This window comes from Haplochromis burtoni, unplaced genomic scaffold, assembly GCF_018398535.1.
Source record: "Haplochromis burtoni strain Fernald_Lab_line unplaced genomic scaffold, NCSU_Asbu1 Contig_418, whole genome shotgun sequence".
In the NCBI taxonomy this organism is placed as follows: Eukaryota; Metazoa; Chordata; class Actinopteri; order Cichliformes; family Cichlidae; genus Haplochromis; species Haplochromis burtoni.
Genome location: NW_024582779.1, coordinates 274,015 through 293,518, shown reverse-complemented (window position 1 = coordinate 293,518; position 19,504 = coordinate 274,015). Strand labels below are relative to the sequence as shown.

Below are 19,504 nucleotides of genomic sequence, written 5' to 3'. Positions count from 1 at the left end.
CTGAAAAATGTAGATTTATTGCATGGATACTGTTTGTAACCTTGCAAATTTCGAGTTTACTGTAAATTGATTTTGTACTCACGAACCTTCAAACTTCTGGTAACGTGACTGACAGTGATCATCTCAATGTAATGTTGGGAAACCAACGTTACATTGAGATGATCACTGTCAGTACCCTCATGTGGCAACCATCTACACCAGCATCGCACTGCGCCCTGCCATACCATCTACCAACTACTTCTATAGCACTGCGCACTTGCGGTTTAGGCTCCAATGACCTGAAGCCTAAACCGGTCATTGGAGCAAGTGGTTGCTACCAGTTGGCAACCACTTGCCAACTGGTAACCACTACCAGTTGGCAAGTGGTTGCTTGTTATTGCGGCGCCTTTTGAAAGAAGTTGGTTTCAGCACTAACGCATAACTTTCACACTGAAAGATAAGATAAGATAAGGTAAAACTTTATTAATCCCTCGGGTGGGTTCCTCTGGGAAATTCGGTAAGGCAAGTAGGCAAGTAATGTCTGTTGTCTGAGGTTTTTTCATCACACTTTTTGCCCTTTAGTTAGCTAGTGATTGTCTTCCATACTAATTGCAACCACAGCAATCTGCTAGCAATTGAAGCAAACACAAGGAGATGTGGCACCCTCTTTATGACTGATTTCACCTGTGTACAGCCAGCAGCTACTTGCCAACACACTGGAGAAAATACATTTTTCCCAAGAGGTTGCCAGGAGGTCCCTGACTTATCTCTGTGCCCGTGGGATTGAGACCTTAGGTACATATGTCTCTTATCTAGTACTTTATATCACATTAATGCCATGAAACAGATTTAAAACTAACTTTTGACCCTCTGTGGATTAGAGAATAATATATTCAAACTTATCCTCCCAATTCAGTCAATAAAAATATATACTGTACAATCATTCCATCTTGGAAAAAGAGAAGTTCAAAGAAAGAAATAAAAGCCCAAAATTGCAGTAACATTCATGCCCATGATGAGTGGATGTAAACTACTGACCACAACTATGTAGTGGGGTTGGAGGTTCAGTCCTTAATCTCTCTGCGTGGTCAGATGTTCTTAGTAAAGACACTGAATCCCCCAAGGTTGCAACTGATAGCAGCCACTGTGGAAGGGAGCTCCACAGCTACTGGTGTGTTTGAATGTGTAAATGAGAAACACACTCTAAAGCACTTATCTGGCCAAGATTAAAAGGCGTTAAAGTCCACATTATTTAAAATTTCATGAAGGATGTCATCCCTAATCTTGCTAGGCTTAGATTACAGGAAGTAAAAGAGACTTGGCAGCAGGTAAAAAATAGCCAAGAGAACCTTTTGTTCCATGGAAAGTTCCATGATCACTTGAGTAAATTGCCCAGTTACCTCAGCTATTTGAGTTAAATATAGGACTTAGAATATCAGGTCACAGGCAGTTCTCACAGTAGTTGCACCGCTTTTTCACACTGAAATGTAAAAGCTGTGTTCAAATACTTTGCTGCATAGAAATAGAATGAACTTCAAAATATATGAAACCACATTCTCTCGTTTCACTAGAACATTAAAAGGTTCTATTAATTCATCTGCAGTCGCACTTGTACATGCTTTCATTTTTCAATATGTATGGTTTCAATGACTATATTTTATATACAACTGTGCACATACGTGCTTGTGTGGAGTGCAGTCCTGTCCTGTATACATGTAACATGACGTTATCTGCAACTATTCTTTTTCAGTTGTGTTAAATCCATTGTCTGAAGTCAACACAACAGAAGTATAATACCAAACTCTTGATTTCAGGCACTGGCCTGGTATGTCAGTAGAATTTAAATTCACTTAAACAGATGTCACATTAGGTTGGACATTTCCCAAATATCAGGCATAGTCTGAGTTGTTTATAACACCAAATGTGTTTGCATATTTTTTGGCAGCGATCACTGAGTATGCGGTGTAGAATATTCATGTCTCATAACCAAAGCTATGAATTTCACTTTTAGCCCTAATCAGTGCTTCTCTTGTTTTGAACACAGATACTAAATGTGAGTCTATTTTTTTTTTAACTCCATGAGATTATCTGTCAGGCCAGCAGCCAGAAGCAGATAAGTGGCTGGGGTGATGAGCAAGCAGGACTAACCCAAAGCTCCATGTCTTTTCCTTTGTAAGCAATGATCTTTATTCCAAATCATTTGGCCAAAAACAGTAAGATGTAAAATAACAGACTATAAGGAGGGCAGAATGAAGTATAGTATAGTATTTATTTATTGTCATTGTCAAGAACAATGAAATTGCGTTTGGGGCTTCCATACAACCCCCAAAAAAAGAAGAAAATAATAAATACCCCTTAAAACCCAAGTGTACATATTTAACCCAGTGTGACTCCAATGCAATAAGACAATCCTTAGCAATAATGTTCGTAGAAATTCAGACAAAGACCTGAGAAACATGACAAAATACAACAATGCAACCCATTCAATATTATTGTACTGTGAGATATGATATCAGATATGATAGTTATCTATTTAAGAAAGAGGGGGGGGGCAGGAGGGGGAAGAGAATAAAGATATGATGCACCAATGCAGACCAGTTCATTGCTATTAAGAAGTTGGATATGGTTATTGTCCGTGAGAGGGGGGCAGAGAGTTCAGGAGCCTCACAGCCTGTGGATACAGGCTGTTGGCCAGTCTGGATGTTCTGGCCTGTATAGACCTGTACCTTCTCCTGATGATTTCCTGCTCGACTTTCTGTGATGTCTTGCCTCATGTGAATTACTGTTTAGAGATCTACTCCATAGTACTCATAGTACCAAACAGAGATGGGCAATAACGCGTTACTGTAATCCGATTACTTTTTTCAAGTAACGAGTAAAGTAAGGGATTACTATTGCAAAAACGGTAATTAGATTACCGTTACTTTCCCGTAGGAACACTGCGTTACTAAAACCGTGATTTTTTTTGCGAGAATGTCTCATGACAGTGACGTAAGCGAGTGCGACGTTCGTGACAACAGCTGTGTGCAGATCAACAATGGATCATATATCGAGTGCGGAGAGAGTATGAGCGTGCAGCGTTTAAAGCGTGGAAGTACTGACCTTACTTTGAGTTTGATTCCATAAAAAGTGACAAAAACATTAGCGTCCATCTGTGCGTGGGAAGAAAACTTCTTTTTACAGCGAAAAAACCCTAAACTTCCAAGCAAGCACCGAGTGCGCAACGACGTAATGGGAAACTCACAGAGAAACTCGCGGATTCTTCAACTGACCACTGCGGCACACCTGCACCAGGGTAAACCTCCGCCTACCCCACTCCTGCTTTACAGGTGAAAATAGAGCAACAGGACCGCTGAGTCTTTGACTTTATTTATTTTCTGCTGTGTTTTACTTGCATCTATTTGAAAGACTGAGTGTAAACACACAAAAAAATTTTATTTTATGTGCTGGAATGTGCAGAAAATAGGTTTAAATATTAAACAAATTTCTTCCAGTCAGAGAATGTTGCATATAATTAAATTTTTGCTTGATGCATAAAGTTAAAAGATTAAAACTAATAAAACAAGTTTTAAAAAGAGACTTTTCCATTTGATTACATTTTGTATGATGGATTATGTAGAAAAAGTAGAATTGGGCTGAAAGATCTATCGCTTTATCACCTCTTCAGGTTGTAAATCGTGTTTTTAAAAAGTAACTAAGTAACTAAGTAATTAATTACTTTTGAAAATAAGTAATCAGTAAAGTAACGGGATTACTTTTTTGGGGAAGTAATCAGTAATTAGTTACTGATTACTTTTTTCAAGTAACTTGACCAACACTGGTACCAAATGCTTTGGGCTTTTAATAAAGATTTTAGTACTGGTTTGGTTTTATTACTGGTTACTTCCTCCCTACCATTGCTAGATGTTGCTCATAGGGTCTATATCTTACAGTATAAAGTGACCTGAGAAAGCTGTTGTTCGATACCGGTGCTGTAACTAAATTGAACTGAAAAAGAATTCTTAACAAATTAGTAAACATTGTAATTTCAATTGTTTGTAACCAGTAAATAACTGTTAGCAGAGTTTTATTCACTATCAATTAATAATCATTCAATTGTGTTACATTAAATCTGATATTGATAATTCTACAGCTAAAGCCTCCACTCAGTGTTAATTTACTGTGTCATAAAAAAATATGTATTTGTTTAAATCATATTTTATTTGATAAATTACAATTAAAAGATCAAAGTGGAAATTTGCATGTATTACACAGTGCCCTTGTATTAATTCCTGAACTACAAATCACTTGTCTTGAATCACTGCAATATTTAATATGTTTAAATATTAAATATTATTCTATATAGTTTTCATCCTAAAAAAACTATATTAGTGCGACTGTTTGTATTTCTGTCTTAGCCAAGCTTCATTATTGCAGCACTAAGTCTGAGGGGCACTCTTGGAGCAACTATTTTAGAGACGTGCTTCCTTTGCATACACTCGACCTTTCTACTGAGTATCACAAAGTGCAGCCTGGTAGCTTTTGCACAAACATGTTGACAGACAAACAGAAAGGCAAACAAATGCCCCTGAAAACTTTCTGCCGATGCATGTCCGCATAACAGCAGTTTGAGAATTCTTGCATTGCTAACTTTCTGCTAATTTACAGATCAAGGCTCTGCAGCAGAGGTCAGTTAGTAACCTCTAGGTCAATTATTATCATTGCATGTTCTTTGTTTTGCAGGTAAACGACCGGCTGGACAGGTACTGCTGTGGATTCATACCTGATCCCGCAGAACTTTGCGTGGAGAACCTGCTTTATGCAAAGTGTGCCAACACCAAAGACCTGCTGCTGGTTCACATCCTGGTACGTATCACAGCCTGCCCTAATGCTTTTTCATCCTGTCTAGTCGCTGCAGACAGTAGACCCTTACGTTTCCTCTTTGTTCCATTATCAAAGTAATTTATGTCCCGAGACACTACAAGGCAAACATTAATCAGTTATCTTCAGTCAGCAGACCACTTTACTGGTCACTGTTTGATGGATGTGATAGCAAACAATGCTTTTCTCTTGCCATTCTAAATTGTTATTTAACCAAAAAATAATTAAGTGTCGGTTTTCTGTTGTTGCCAGATCATTATTCATTATATCAGTGGGAATGTACTGAATAAAAACCACCTTGGCTCCCCAGTTTTCGTTACACAACAATTTGTTGCTGTCATTCTTCCGTGGAAAGACAATGGTTCTATATTTAAATGATACAGCAGGAGTGGATATTAAACTCTCCGAGTGTTGATGTATGTGTATTCACAGACAGAAAATGAGTTCAGAGCCTGGCAGATGTTACCGAGCTGGAGCTGATTATGGTGTATGTGCTTCATATTGTTTATAAGAATAGATAAAAGCTCACAGCATTTCCTGCAGGAAACAAGCTCTGCAGAGAGAGTCTTGACACATCTTAGCAGCACAAAAGAAGCAACGTTAGGTACATTGGAACTTCACAGAAATTTAGACTCTTGAACAATATAAAGACAATAAAAACACCATGACGGCCCGTCAGTCCAAGTTAGTCCAGGTGTGTTGTTTTTGTACAAGCAGTCGGGTTGTGTGCTTTTGTGCTTTCTCTGGGTTAGCTGAACATCTTTGCACGCTCTGAGTGACACACAGCAGTCTGTTTCTAACATCTGTTTGTTTGTACGTCTGATGCAGTGGAGGGGTTTCTGGGCTGCATGTTCTCAAGTTGCAGTCAGACAGTTCTGTGACATAAAAAAGTGAAACATACCACGTTTGTATTTGGCCAGTCTCCCTTTTTTATGAACCCTTGGGCAGCACTGTTGATATTTTAAGATTACAGGTGCACAACTGCACTTTCATCTCAAACACCAACTTCTATGTCAAGCCAACTTGACCTTCATTATCAGGGATAATCGCTGGTGATAAAATCTACATCTGCAGGTATGACCTAACAAGGGAATCGTCATTTAAAGGGGCCAAGACATCAGGAGCATGCATGTCATTTTCTTTACAGGTCACAGGATTGTGCACTTGTTCTTCCTGTGGAGTCTGAGGGAGAATGGTCAGGCTGCCTGTGTATGATCAATACTAAAAAAATCAACATGAGCACAAAAGCTGAAATGGTAAATGGACTGATTCTTATATAGCGCTTTTCTACTCTCCCGGAGTACTCAAAGCGCTCTATACAACATGCCACATTCACACCGAATCTCACAAGCACTTTCTCTAATCCGAGTGCTTTCTAATGACATTTACACACAGTCATACTCTCTTGGATGCATCGGAGAGCAACTTGGGGTTAGTATCTTGCCCAAGGATACTTGACATGCAGGCTAGAGAAGCCAGGGATCAAACCACCAACCTTCCGATCAGTTGGTGACCTGCTCTACCTCCTGAGCTACAGCCACCCCAACCCCATCATTTTGGAATTAAGTGGATTCTTAATTCCAAAATGATGTTCCATGTGTAAACGTGCACCAATGATCAACCATAAAGACTCTGATTAATGACTGTGTGAGAGCATCACTGGCTTTATTTCCAGACTGCAGAGTGTACACAATGCATATGTCCAGGTGGGGATGATGTGTATGTGTGTGACTGGAGAAGGCAGATTGTGTTTCAGCTTTCTCGGGTGTGCGCTGTGCTCCTGACAGTGATCATGTTCACTGCAGAGATTTCACACACATAAGCTAAATGAGAGCTATCACCACGATCAATCACTTTGACGCTCTGTTCTGAAATTCTTTAATTCCCGGTGATGCTATCCTGGATATTAACCACTGATGATCTTCCTTAATGTGATGAGGAAGACTCACTACATTCATATTTGGGAAAGGTGCCCCAGACTTTTTCCTCATCCTGCCACATGCTGTCATTATCCTGTTAGCTGCTGTGAGCTACTCACCGTGAGTGTCGGTGTCAACAGTCCGACCCTCTGCTACGTTCTCCAGGAGTGTGGAAGTTGATTGTGAAACACTGAGCGGACGTTGAAATTTAATTTGGCTCACTGATACTGAAGTAACACTGCTGACATGAATGTTTATCATAAAATTAATGTTTTTCACAAAGTCTGCAAACCCAGTGCCAAAAGAGTTGGCACACTGTATAAAATGTCAGTAAAGAAAGAATGCAATGATAGAACATACAAAATATATCAGATGTTTGAAATATTTTCTCATTGTGAATTTAATGAAAGGAACACATCAGCCGGAGGAACATTTTGCACATAAGTCAGTAAGATAGGCAGCTGGTCAGTAATGTGATGGGTATAAAAAAGACTTTGGATATTTCATCATCAAAATATCCTGGGAGGCTGGAGCAATGACTCAGCGCAAAGGACAACACCAAATATTAATATTGGATGCCTGAGATCTTTGGGCTCTGAGGGCTCTGCATGAAAAACAGACATGAATCTGGCATGGAAATCAGAGCAGGGCTCAGAAACATTTCAGAAATAACTGTCTTTGAACACGTTTTGCTGTGCCATCCACAAATGGAGGTTAAAAAAGAAGCTGTATGTGAGCATGATCCAGAACCCTGGCTGTCTCCTCTGGTCCAAAGCTCATCTAAAATGGACCGAGGCAAAGTGAAAAACTGTTCTGTGACTAGACAAATTGAAATTTGAATTTCTTTTTGGAAAATACGGACGCTGCATCCTCTGAACTAATAAGGAGAGTTACCATTCAGGTTGTAATCAGCACTCATTTCCAAAGCTGATATGGGGGTGCATTAGTGTCTGCAGCCTGGTCATCTGGAAAGGCACAGCCAGTGCATCTATAACAAGAGCATGGCCTTTGTAGTACGAGAGTCTGGGTCCTGGCCTGCCTGTACTTTAGACCTTCTGGCCCATCATGAACTGAAAAATATAGTTAGTTAAGACCCAAGATTGCTGAGGAGCTAGAGTCCTATATCAGACAAAAATAACAACATTCTTCTCCAAAAAGTTTAGCAGCTGCTCTCTTTCAGTTTCCAGATGTTTATGGACGAAGAGGGAAGCTACACAGTGGTGAATGTGGCCCTGTCCTGGCTTTTATCAGATGTGTTGTTGTCATCAAATTCAAGCACTATTTCTATACTCTAAATATACCATAATATTACCTAGTAAAAGATGCTAGACTACAGTTAAATCCATATTATGATCATTCTGCACCACTGCAAAACCTTCTTTTGCCACTGAAAAGCAAACGTTTTATTTTGTAACTGAAATGCATGGACACTGTTATTCTGTGGCTAGCTTTATTGGAATGTGCATTTTATGGAGGAGAGTATTTGAATTGACGGTCAAACTAATCATCTTACTCTGCAGCTCTTGTGGCTGATACAGATGCTGTGTATCAGCCACAGCATCTGTATCATTTATTTGAAAGTCAGAGATGTTGTGAGGACAAGCAACGGCTTTGGATGGCTCAAAGCTATGATGTTTTGGCTCTGTCCCGTAACTCCTTAATGAGTTCCCCTGTCCCACATATTTCTGGTCCTTAATGATAAAGGTATTTTGATAAACAAAGCAGACTTAATTTACTTTGAAGCATCAGGAGGAAGAGGAGACTCCCAAAACAGCACAGTGAGGCAGACGAGTTTTTACAGTGAGTGATGCGCTATTAAAAAAGAAGAAAAAATGACAAACCTAAAAATATGTCAATCAACATCATTCAGTAGCTTTTTGGGTTTTCTCAACTTTTGCCTGTTGTTGTTGTTGTGAGCTTTACTAAGATTTGCATGTTTAGATAACAGCTTTGGCAACTTTAATTTTCTTTGTCACTAAATTATGTGCATGTGAGGTTAACAGTGAAATACTAGCTTCAATTACATGTTCAGAAAATTTTGCTTGTAACCAAAAAATTGAGTTGACATATTTGGTTTGGCATTGATTTTTATGCCAGGCCTGGAACCAGCCGGGGTTTTACATCAGCTTGTGATTTGGTTGAGTTGGTTGTTACAATAAAAAATGTCAGTTAAATATATTTAACTGACATTTTTTATTGTAACAACCAACGATTTATACAGGAAAATAATGACTATTAACAAGGTTGCCCAAACTTTTGCATCCCACTGTATCTGCCAAAATGCAGCTACTAATGGGACTCACACAAATCTAAAGTGTATTTTATTATCTGAATGTTACAATGTGTAATATTGGCTTTGATAAATGCTGGCAAGTTTATATGGCATGTAGCAAATCACAAGCAACCCACACAGGTGGCACAGTAGCTAATTTCATTATCATGTGGACGGATCAGGATGGGATATTAACAATGTATTGTCTTTTCCACACCCACATTGATTGAGTCGCACATTGATTTATCCAGAAAAGGTTTTCATTATTATAAAGTATTCCATCAAATAATGTTCTCTAATGCTGGGCATACACTGTGTGATTTATTTATTTTTTTGCTCATTTTGAGCCGATTTTTCAGTCGTGCGACCGTTTTGGCTTTCATCGTGTGTCGTGCATCGTGTAGTATACGTGGGGTAACGAGAAGCGATTAACACCTCATGACCAGCTCCCGATCATCAATCACTTGGTCGTAAGAAAATCAAACCTGTTTGAAATCCTGTCGACCGTCGTGAGGGTGTCACCGCAGCCTCTCACACTGCGCACACGCAAACACAGAAATGAAAGTGAAAAGACGGAGCAGCACAGCGGTGCAGCGTATGATCTTGGACACAAGCGATGGAGGCACAACTTGTAGAACTTTGGCAAGCTCATCTGAGCCTTTTCGATGTGGCCTCACAAAATTTTCATGACCACAACAACCGTGAAAATAATTGGATGGACATTGCTGCTCAATCGCAGCTGCCTGATCAGTGTTTTTCATTAGCAATTTAGCAAAGTTGATGGTGGCGGGTCTGTGTGAGTGAAAAACAGAGAGGGAGAGAAAGGGAGAGCGAGCGACAGATTTTCTGTTATAACCTTCATGTTATGGACGCACAGTGTGAGCACTCAGGTCGCATCAGAGTATCGGGCCGTATAGTGTGAGACCCTGCATCATCACCTATGAAATTCTAACCCCTGTGAGTCAATCGTACAGTTCAAGCAGGGGCTGAATAACGCGATTGAAAAAAATTGCACAGTGTATGTCCAGCTTAACTGAATTGATTTATCCAGATTGCTGATACAACATCCAAGACCCCACCCAGTTTCAAGTATTTTCTAACAGTAGAGTCTGTCTTAATAGAAAATATCAGTTCTCATTGTTTGGCTGTTTCACTGCAATACTAATTTGCTAAGGGTACAGGGGAGGTCGTTAAATGTTTTGTTTATGAAGCGAAGAGTTCATGTCTGAAAAAGCCACTTGGGTTAATGTGAGAATGAAATACTGAAATGCTTAGAATGCAGTTTGACACGGTCCAAGTGGACTGTCGTGTGTCTTTCAATCTGTGTAATGGTGACACACTATTTAAAGAAACTGTTAAAGGTGAACTGTGGTTTCACTTATCTTTTTTATTTAGGGACACATATAATGTATTTTATCCCCTTTGTAAAGAAACTGCACAAAATTATATAAATCTGTTGTCACAATCTGGGCGAAGCAGACTGTGTGGAGTGAGGACCCAAGTGCTGACACTGACAGTGCTGAAACAGTACAAAACAAAAGGGTAAGGGTGAAACTAAACTATAACCAAAACTGTGTGATCTAACGCTAACAAAAAAAAACCTGGAACATGAACATTAAAACCTGGCATGAAATACCTGGACCATGAAGGCTTGACATGAATACATGAAATCCCCCCAGACTGGACAAGGAATGAATGAAAACTCAGAGACTAAATACACACAGGAGGTGATATGGTGAAGTGGAAACACATGGGGAAGCAATGGTTTTACTTAACATAATGACGACACAGGGGAAGTGAAACTAAACACACTGAGCACAGAACACCAGAGCCTTTCAAAATAAAACAGGAAACATAACGGGAGGCAGACATGGCACACATGATAGACTAAGGTTGTGTCCACATTCATGGGCTGCATCCTCCTGAGGACCCGTCCTTCGCGGTCTACGTGGGCCGGGTCCTCAGAAGGTCAGGTAGGCGGGAAGTAAACAGCTGTGAAATTGGACGGTCTAGCCTTCAGATTTGCGTCACCGCTGTCTCGGTGGAGTTTAGTAAACTCAGCCGTCTGCTCCTTGCTATCTAAAATATAACAGGACACTGGTGTAAATTCTTGACCATCTCACACTTCTGTTTAATCAGTTTTCTGTTTGACGTGTATTCAGTTGTGTGAAAACCACACAGCTAGTTTTATTTTATCTAATCTAATCTAATAATTTTAATCTCAGCCAAACCGATTTACTCATGAACAAATAAAACACTGAAAAAAGCCAAACAATAACATTTTTAAGTTATGTAAGTGACTTTTATATCACGTTTAACCTGAGTAGCGAAAGACCGCGGTGATCTGAAAATGATGCGCCGGGAGTTTGACGTTTGACTAGTGACCCTCGAGCTCCCAGCTAGCTATCGAGCTGGTGGATAACAGACGTTTCCGAAAACGTCGGAGCACTTTTGCAAATATGTGGTATCTTGATAAACCGAGCAGATATTTGAAGTTTACACAGCTGCATTCTCGCCTGAAAATATGTTTATTTTGTGACCCAGAAAGAGTAATAAGAGTAATATTAAAAACTTAGCAGCGGCCACCATTGTTGGAAACTGGAACTGGCTGGGCCGCGCTATGAATTCTGGGATATGGTGGGCCACGAAGGACATACCCGACCCATCCTTCAAATTCTGGGAAAAAGAGGACACGTTTGTCGGCTGCATTCGGAGGAGTCTACAAATTTGGACAGCCTTCGTTGCGTCGCTGTGATGTAATCGGCCTTCAAATGCGTCCTCAGGAGAATGCAGCCCATTAATTTGGACACGACCTAAGACACACGGACACAGAGGAAGAAGGGAACTGGAGATAAGACATGGACATAACTAAGCACAAACAGACCATGATGGCTGGGAGGAAAAGGAATGGTTCACAAGGGGAATACGTGTAAGCAAGGGGGAGATGGCAGACAAAAACATTACTGAAACGCATTAAACACAAGGGGGTGAAGACACTAGGGGGACTCTAATAAACAGAACCTAGGCAAAATAGAAATGAGCTTAAGATAACTAAATGAGACTTAAATATAAACCGTAAACATCAAAATATAAAAAAACAAAAAACACTGTGTCAAACAACCCAGGATCGTGACGTCTGTAGTTTATCAGCTTTATTCATTCTTGTTAATATTGTATTATGTTTAATGTTACTCACTTCCAATCGGTGCACACTTCCTTCTTGGTGAGCAAACAGTAGGCTCTATGTTAACTGTGTATGTTTGTGTGTATTCTCAGGTGAGGAAGACGGATCCCTCCACACTGGTGTTTATAGATAATGCAGGGAGACCACAACAGTCCACAGACAACCTCAACTTCAAGCTGGTTGAGGGCATTGATGAGTGAGTATAAAACATTATGTCAGAGAAGAAGCAGGCAAATGAGATTTTTTTTTGTGTGTGCGTGTCCTTCAGTCTAGCAGTGAGGTTCAACAAATTACACCATGCCGATTGAGAAACTCATTTTAGCTCACAGCGGGTAGAAACAATGATGTAAGGAAATGTTCCAGGAAAAAATAAAACACATCCAGCAACATATTTCCCTGGTGACGTTTCTGATTTGAACAGCTTTCAAATCAGCAGCACAGAAACGTCCACTGGAAGCTTGTTAGATTTTTGTTACAATGTCTGTCTGATTAGATTAGCGTGCTTTCAATTAGCCTGCTATTCAGTATACTGAATGAATCAGCTCTGATAGAAATTCCCCTTTGTCTGTCACTTAGGATTACTAAGCTCTTCCATAAAATTCTCTTAAATATCTTAAGCCTGGACTTGGAGCTGAATGAAAATAGAATGTTAAAGTCACATATTATTTCTCATGACTGAAGATTAAAGAGCTAAATAAAAGAGAAACTTGTTAGTTTTCAGAGGTGTTACAGGACTAATTTTATTTTCTCAAAGCCTTGCAACTTGCTGTATTTAATTAATATAATTACATTTTAATATACATTCATTTTCACATGATAGTTATTCTTCCTTTTTTGTACACTTTATTGGGTTGAAGGTTTAATTTGAATTCATAAAATAAATTGTTTTTGTCAATAAATATGTCATTACTATACTGTTAAATTGTTCATGCTCATAATAAATATAGTGTGAAATATTGAAGTTAAATTAAGCCCAAAGCTCAGGCTTCAAACTTTGCTCTTTATGAGCAAAGAGTAGAAGAAAACTTTCAGAAATTGAGCGTTTAGCAGAGTGCTCTTTAAGAGCAAAGAGTAGATTTGCTCATAAAGAGCTGGATTTGAGCTGACCTCTAGGTCAGTCATACAAACAAAGCTCAAAAATTACATCTTCTTTTATACACATATCATCTTTTTTTGTCCACAACAGCTGCAGCAGTGTCGGTCTACTGGAATTAGATTGAATTTCTTGGCTGATGAATAAAAAACATTAAACTAAACTACTAGAAAGATTTAGGTTCCAAAAGTTGTTTTTGTGTTTTTCTTTCTCTTTTTTTCTTTTTAGTGTGGTGATTTGTTGACCTTTGCTGCTCTTGCAGCACTAGAGAATGGCTAATATTGATGTCTCTAAAGCTTTTTGCTTATGACTTATTGATTCAGGAAGCTTGAATCACCAAATGGCTTTCCAACCTGACAGAAGTCTGCACTGCATTATCACAAAAATCTAGTATGGCACAGCACTGTAAAATAAAAAAGTAATAATAATAATGTATGGCCTCCCTTTTCCTTGTTTGTGAAAATCTTCATTACAAAATCTCCCTGTATGATTATTGATCTGTTTGTGAAAAATCACGCAGAGACTCAGAGGCAGAGAACTATGGACAAAACAAAATTAACTTCAGATAAATTGCAGACAGAACAAAAGGCACAAATATTTAAAGGCAACAACAGGAAATCTGGCTTTGTTTAACCCGAAGAGCCAACAAAACTGAATTAAAGAGCAGATTACAAACAATAAGTTAAACGCCATCCTTCCAGCAGAAAGAAGCAAACATGTAGTATGAACACTCACATGCACGACATCTCCTATACAGGAGTATAGTACTCTGTGTGAAAGCATGAACACAACAAATCAGAAAAGTCCAGAACACCATTATTTCAATTCAGTTCAAAAGATACAACAGCAATCAGTGCTTTTGTGAGTCTGCCAGTGTCAGAGTTTTTATTGAAAAAATGACATATTCTTTCGATACAAAAACATGTTCATGCCTTTTTAATTTGTCATTTATTAAAGTTCTAAATATATATTTTACCTCAAAAGTACAGTTTTTAAATGTAATGTTACTGAAACAACAAAATAATAAAAAAAAATAAAAATCTATCTGATCGAGAAATCACTCATCTTTGGAAAAGAGAGTTTATTACAGAGAAACGTCTCTTTCCAAAATAAAAGCTATACTATAGCTTCTTCTGGGCCATATTCTCAGCAGCATATTAAACATATCAGGTCCCCATAAGGAGAATCATGTGCTAATGACTCGGGTAAAGTTTGTAGCATGCGTGCTTGTTGTTTTTGTCTGCTTCCACTTGTCTTTGCACTAGGATGATGTCGGCGTAAATGTGCAGTCATATTCATTGTGTTCCCACTAGTGCTGTCAGCGTTAATCTCGTTAAAATGACATTAACGCCATAACGCCGCAAATCTCCGTTAACGAGCTACCACGGATCGTCCCGTGTGTGGGGCTGGACGGCGTCAACATGTTGATGAGCTAACTGTGCTAACGCACTGCGTGGCACATCTAACATACTGTTTTACTTTTGTCCATGATGCGCTTACCTTCAGGGTCATGCTTCACATGAAAACCAAAATAGTTCCAAACGCCAGATCTGAATGAGGGTGGGGGAGGTTTAATTTTGGCTAGCGTTGAGGCAGTTGCCATGTTGCAACGAGCTTAGCTTCTGTCTTGCTAGCTTGCTCAGTGGATCTGCGCTCGACAGTGCAGCCTAGGCGGAGTATTTGAACGCAGATCCACTGAGTGCTCAACACAGACAGCATCGTCAGAAGAAGAAAATTGTTTGATACATTTGCGTACCAAACCGAAAGCACTGTATCGAACGGTTCAATATCGATACGAGTATTGTTGCACCCCTAATATATATATTATATATATATTTATATTATTAGATATAGATTATATAATATATATAATATATAATTAAACTTTGCAGTTATTTATTTGTAAAAATGTTTGGAATCATGTATGATTTTCGTTCCACTTCTCACGTGTACACCACTTTGTGTTGGTCTTTCACGTGGAATTCCAATAAAATTGATTCATGTTTGTGGCTGTAATGTGACAAAATGTGGGAAAGTTCAAGGGGGCCACTGTATATATAAAAAAAAAAAAAACACCCAGCACGCCCCTGCGGGCGGTTTATCCTTCAAGCTCGGGTCCTCTACCAGAGGCCTGGGAGCTTGAGGGTCCTGCGCAGTATCTTAGCTGTTCCCAGGACTGCGCTCTTCTGGACAGAGATCTCCGATGTTATTCCCGGGATCTGCTGGAGCCACTCGCCTAGCTTGGGAGTCACCGCACAGTCCATTACGGGACCACCGTACCTTCCTCCACATTGGCTCTCTCTCCGGATCACTCGTTCTTCTGATATCGCACGGGGACCACCGTTACCTTCACCCTCCACATCCTCTCGAGCTCTTCTCTGAGCCCTTGGTATTTCTCCAGCTTCTCGTGTTCCTTCTTCCTGATATTGCTGTCATTCGGAACCGCTACATCGATCACTACGGCCGTCTTCTTCTGTTTGTCTACCACCACTATGTCCGGTTGGTTAGCCACCACCATTTTGTCCGTCTGTATCTGGAAGTCCCACAGGATCTTAGCTCGGTCATTCTCCACCACCCTTGGGGGCATCTCCCATTTTGACCTCGGGACTTCCAGGTTATACTCGGCACAGATGTTCCTGTACACTATGCCGGCCACTTGGTTATGGCGTTCCATGTATGCCTTTCCTGCTAGCATCTTGCACCCTCTGTTATATTTTCATGTGAATATATATTATATATATATATATATATATATATATATATATATATATATGAAACCAAACTGGTTGAAAATTCAGTGAGTTCTGTTGATTTTATTTGTGAACACATGTCCATAAACATGGCTTGCCCATAAAAATATAACAGCACATCCGAGGATAAGAGTCAACCTTGAGGTGACTTTTAAAAATGCAGTTTTTAAAAGATTGTGTTGTATAGAATGCGACTTGTGTAATAATTAAACAACAGTCTCTTACACATCCTTAAGTGGAATTTCACCTTTGCAGAGTAAAGGGTATGGTATGCAGTGGGACGCATACAGTATGAAGGGCGGTAGAGTTTTCAAAACTTTATTTATACTTACACAAACTCAAAGAGAAGGACAACATGTTTTTTAATTGCTGTGTAGTTGTTGCTTTTTGATTTTTTAGAAGAAGCTGAAATGGGGCTGTTAAGCCACGCCCCTGAGAGGTAATGAAGAAAAGTGTCAGCTTCCTTTTAATGAATCAGCCGGGTTCAAAAACTAATGATGGCTGAGGGAGTATCTGCTGTGTAATAATCACTATCAACATGAATTCTTCTTGTGACACAGAGTGACTCCACCTCTAGCACCGTCACCAAGTCTAAAAGTGTACTCGTATATTAAAAATATACAGTTTGTGTGTAACTTCAACATTGAAGTAGAAGAGCATCCCAGCAGAATGAACCTTTTTTTGATAATCCACAAGTTTTCTTCTTATGCCACCCTCAGGCTAAGATGTCAGCCTTCAGTAGCCTTGTAGCCTTTATTCTAGCAGCATGCTCAGGGCAATTTTTTGAACTTTTCATTGTAAAGCATTTTCTTCTTTTAAAGTGTTCTGTACAAATCAGGCTTGTCGCCATTGTTTCATCCCTGGCACTGCTAAGACTGTGAGAAAACCTAAATCATGAGCAGGTTCTTTGTTTTTTCCTATATTGTGACGAATAAAGAACATGACGATCTTTAGAGTCTGCACACAAATATTTTAGTTTTCTAGTCTGTGAAACAGCCATTAAAGCTACAACATATCAAAACCAATGTTATGTCTTTTGTCAGATTTCCAGAGAAAGCTGTGTCTGTGCTGCGCTCAGGCTGTCTGGAAAGTCTTCTGCTACGCTCCCTTTACACAGACAGGGAATTCTGGGACAGCCACGGCGGGTCCAGCGGTCTCGGGCCTCTCATCCACATGGTGGAGCAGAGAGGAAAAATTCTCCTGCAGCACATCGGGGACAAAAAGCTTCAGCTCAAGAGGGATCTGTGACTGACCTGATCAGGCCAGCCTGGATTATAAAGTAGATGCAAACTGCATCTATTAGCTGTCGTCAAAGAGAGCAAGAGTCTCTGGAAGAAAAGAAGCCTGCAGCAATGAAATGCATTGTATAATTTAAAGCACAAACGTCATTAAGATTGAAAAGTGCGCCGAGGCACAATGAAAACAGATTTAGAATGGTTTTTGCAGTGCAGAGTCATCCAGGGCTTGCATGGTGGAATAAAATATTTAAATGTGTGCAAACAGATCAACAAAGCAACAAAGTGGACTGAAACACTGGGAGCTAAGTGCACTGCCTGGCAGCCCGAGCCCAGCAATTCATGAACATGTTTGACTTTTTCACTTCATATACGCCTTTCATTCTTCGTTGGTTAGTCTTAGTGTTCTGTAGTATTGGCTGTACAGCAGATACAGTATTTTTAAAAGGTGCAACTGCAACTGCTTTTAGGTCAGCTGGAGAGATGGACCCCTGTGCTCTTGCATTCTGGTCTGCACTTTGTAAAGATGCTAAAGGGCCCTCTAGACTGACCAAATGTCAGCATGTGGTGCTTTTAGAGTAAGATTGAGTTGATACAAAGCACTCTGAAACTTTCTAAAGGTATATTGCAATTTGCGTTATTTCACCAAGTCCTACCACAAAAGACAGTTCTGTTTTCACTTAAAGTTTGATGTCTAGGCTTCAAGCTCATCACTCCCACCACATATGATTCACACAGAAACTAGGGAGTGATGACTAAACATCCTCCCTGGAGCCTACAGGTTGATGGAGGTAGAGACCCCGGACAGCAGAGCCATTAATATGTCAGAGGGAGAAATGGGAAATTTGGGAATGAAGGAAGACCGCTAAGGTTTCGGCAGGTATATGACATAAGGAGAGATAGTGTGTATGACTTACCAGCCTGAGCTCACAAGCTTCACTCCATTTAATTCATTACAAAATAAAGTGTGTTGTCATGTCTCTGCTTTAGCCATTTTTATTGTTATTATTCAGGAAACAGATTCAAAACTAAACCTGAAGATGTGTCATTGTGTGTACCCGGTTAAAAAAAGAGCCAGCAGTCCTAAATTTGATTGACTCAAATTAGGGCTGGGCGATATGACCCAAAATTCATATCTCGATATTTTTTTGCTGGATGGCGATATACGATATATATCTCGATAAAAAACTTTTTTAAAGCCATGATGTAAGAACAAAAAGAGAGTTGTGTCATGGTCTGGTTGGGCACCTGCAGGTCTCAGACAGCGGCTCCTCCTCCTTTAGGCGGAGTCCGGTTGCCCCTCCCGGGCTGACCACCTGTGAGCAATCGTGCCAGCGGTATATCAGACCTGCGCTCTCAACCCCTCATCGCCTGAGTATCTGCTATTCTCAGTGATAGCACCCGGAGTGGAGATCTTGTTCCCCTCGCTCCCATCCTCCTGGACCGGGGCCGCCAGCTGCTTACACAACGTGGCCTGCCGGCCCACCGCTCACCTGCCTGCCTCCCCACGCCTCGACCGCTTCCGGATTTTCTCCCCCTCCTGTCCCCTCCATCTGAAACCAAGTAAGGCAATTCAATTCAACTGCGGAGGATTGTTGGTTGTCTGCTGGATCCCTCTGATCGTGATCTCCTCTTGTTCCAGTGCCCCCGGCCCCTGCCTAGTCCTGTTTCTACCTCCCCGCTGTCAGCTGTCTCCTAGAGGTGTCTAGGTCGCCCTCATTATCCCTGACGAACCCTACGCGCCACTAGTGTGGTGGCGTCGCTTTATGTTTTACCTTTGTTTACCTGTGGGCGGAATAAATCATTTGTTTTCAGTCACCTCGCTTCCGGGTTGGTTTCTGCGCCTGTGTCCATCCCTGTTCCCTCGTGCCGCTGGGCCGTGACAAGTTGTTAGTCAAAGCTGTGGCCCAGATGTCACACAGGCACTTTTATTAACATACAGCGTAGATGTACATGAAGAAATTACTCAAAAATAAATTATCAGCATTTATTAAATCAGTGGTTCCCAAACTTTTTTTGCTAGGCCCCCCTTTGTTTTACAAGAAAAATGTTCATATTCAGCTATGCTTCATCTCCTGCGCCCCCCCTGCAATGGCTCTGTGCCACCCCTAGGGGGCGGGCCCACACTTTGGAAAGGTCTGTATTAAATAATAATGCTCCATAAATAAAAGAAAACAATGTTGTTTTTGTGGATAACAAAAAGCTCACAATT

The 19,504-nt window shown here is 40.2% G+C and overlaps 1 protein-coding gene across 3 annotated transcripts in view; it reads left to right on the top strand.

The window, feature by feature from the left end:
- Window positions 1-19,296, top strand: part of gask1a (golgi associated kinase 1A) — an 85,764-nt gene extending 66,468 nt beyond the window's left edge. For all 3 annotated transcript variants that reach the window (XM_042213114.1, XM_014341000.2, XM_042213115.1), the window contains exons 4-6: window positions 4,702-4,824; window positions 12,307-12,410; window positions 17,101-19,296. In XM_042213114.1, the coding sequence (XP_042069048.1) occupies window positions 4,702-4,824; window positions 12,307-12,410; window positions 17,101-17,305 (432 nt within the window). In that variant the 3' untranslated portion in view covers window positions 17,306-19,296. The remainder of the gene's footprint in view (window positions 1-4,701; window positions 4,825-12,306; window positions 12,411-17,100) is intronic.
- The last annotated feature ends 208 nt before the right edge of the window (window positions 19,297-19,504 follow it).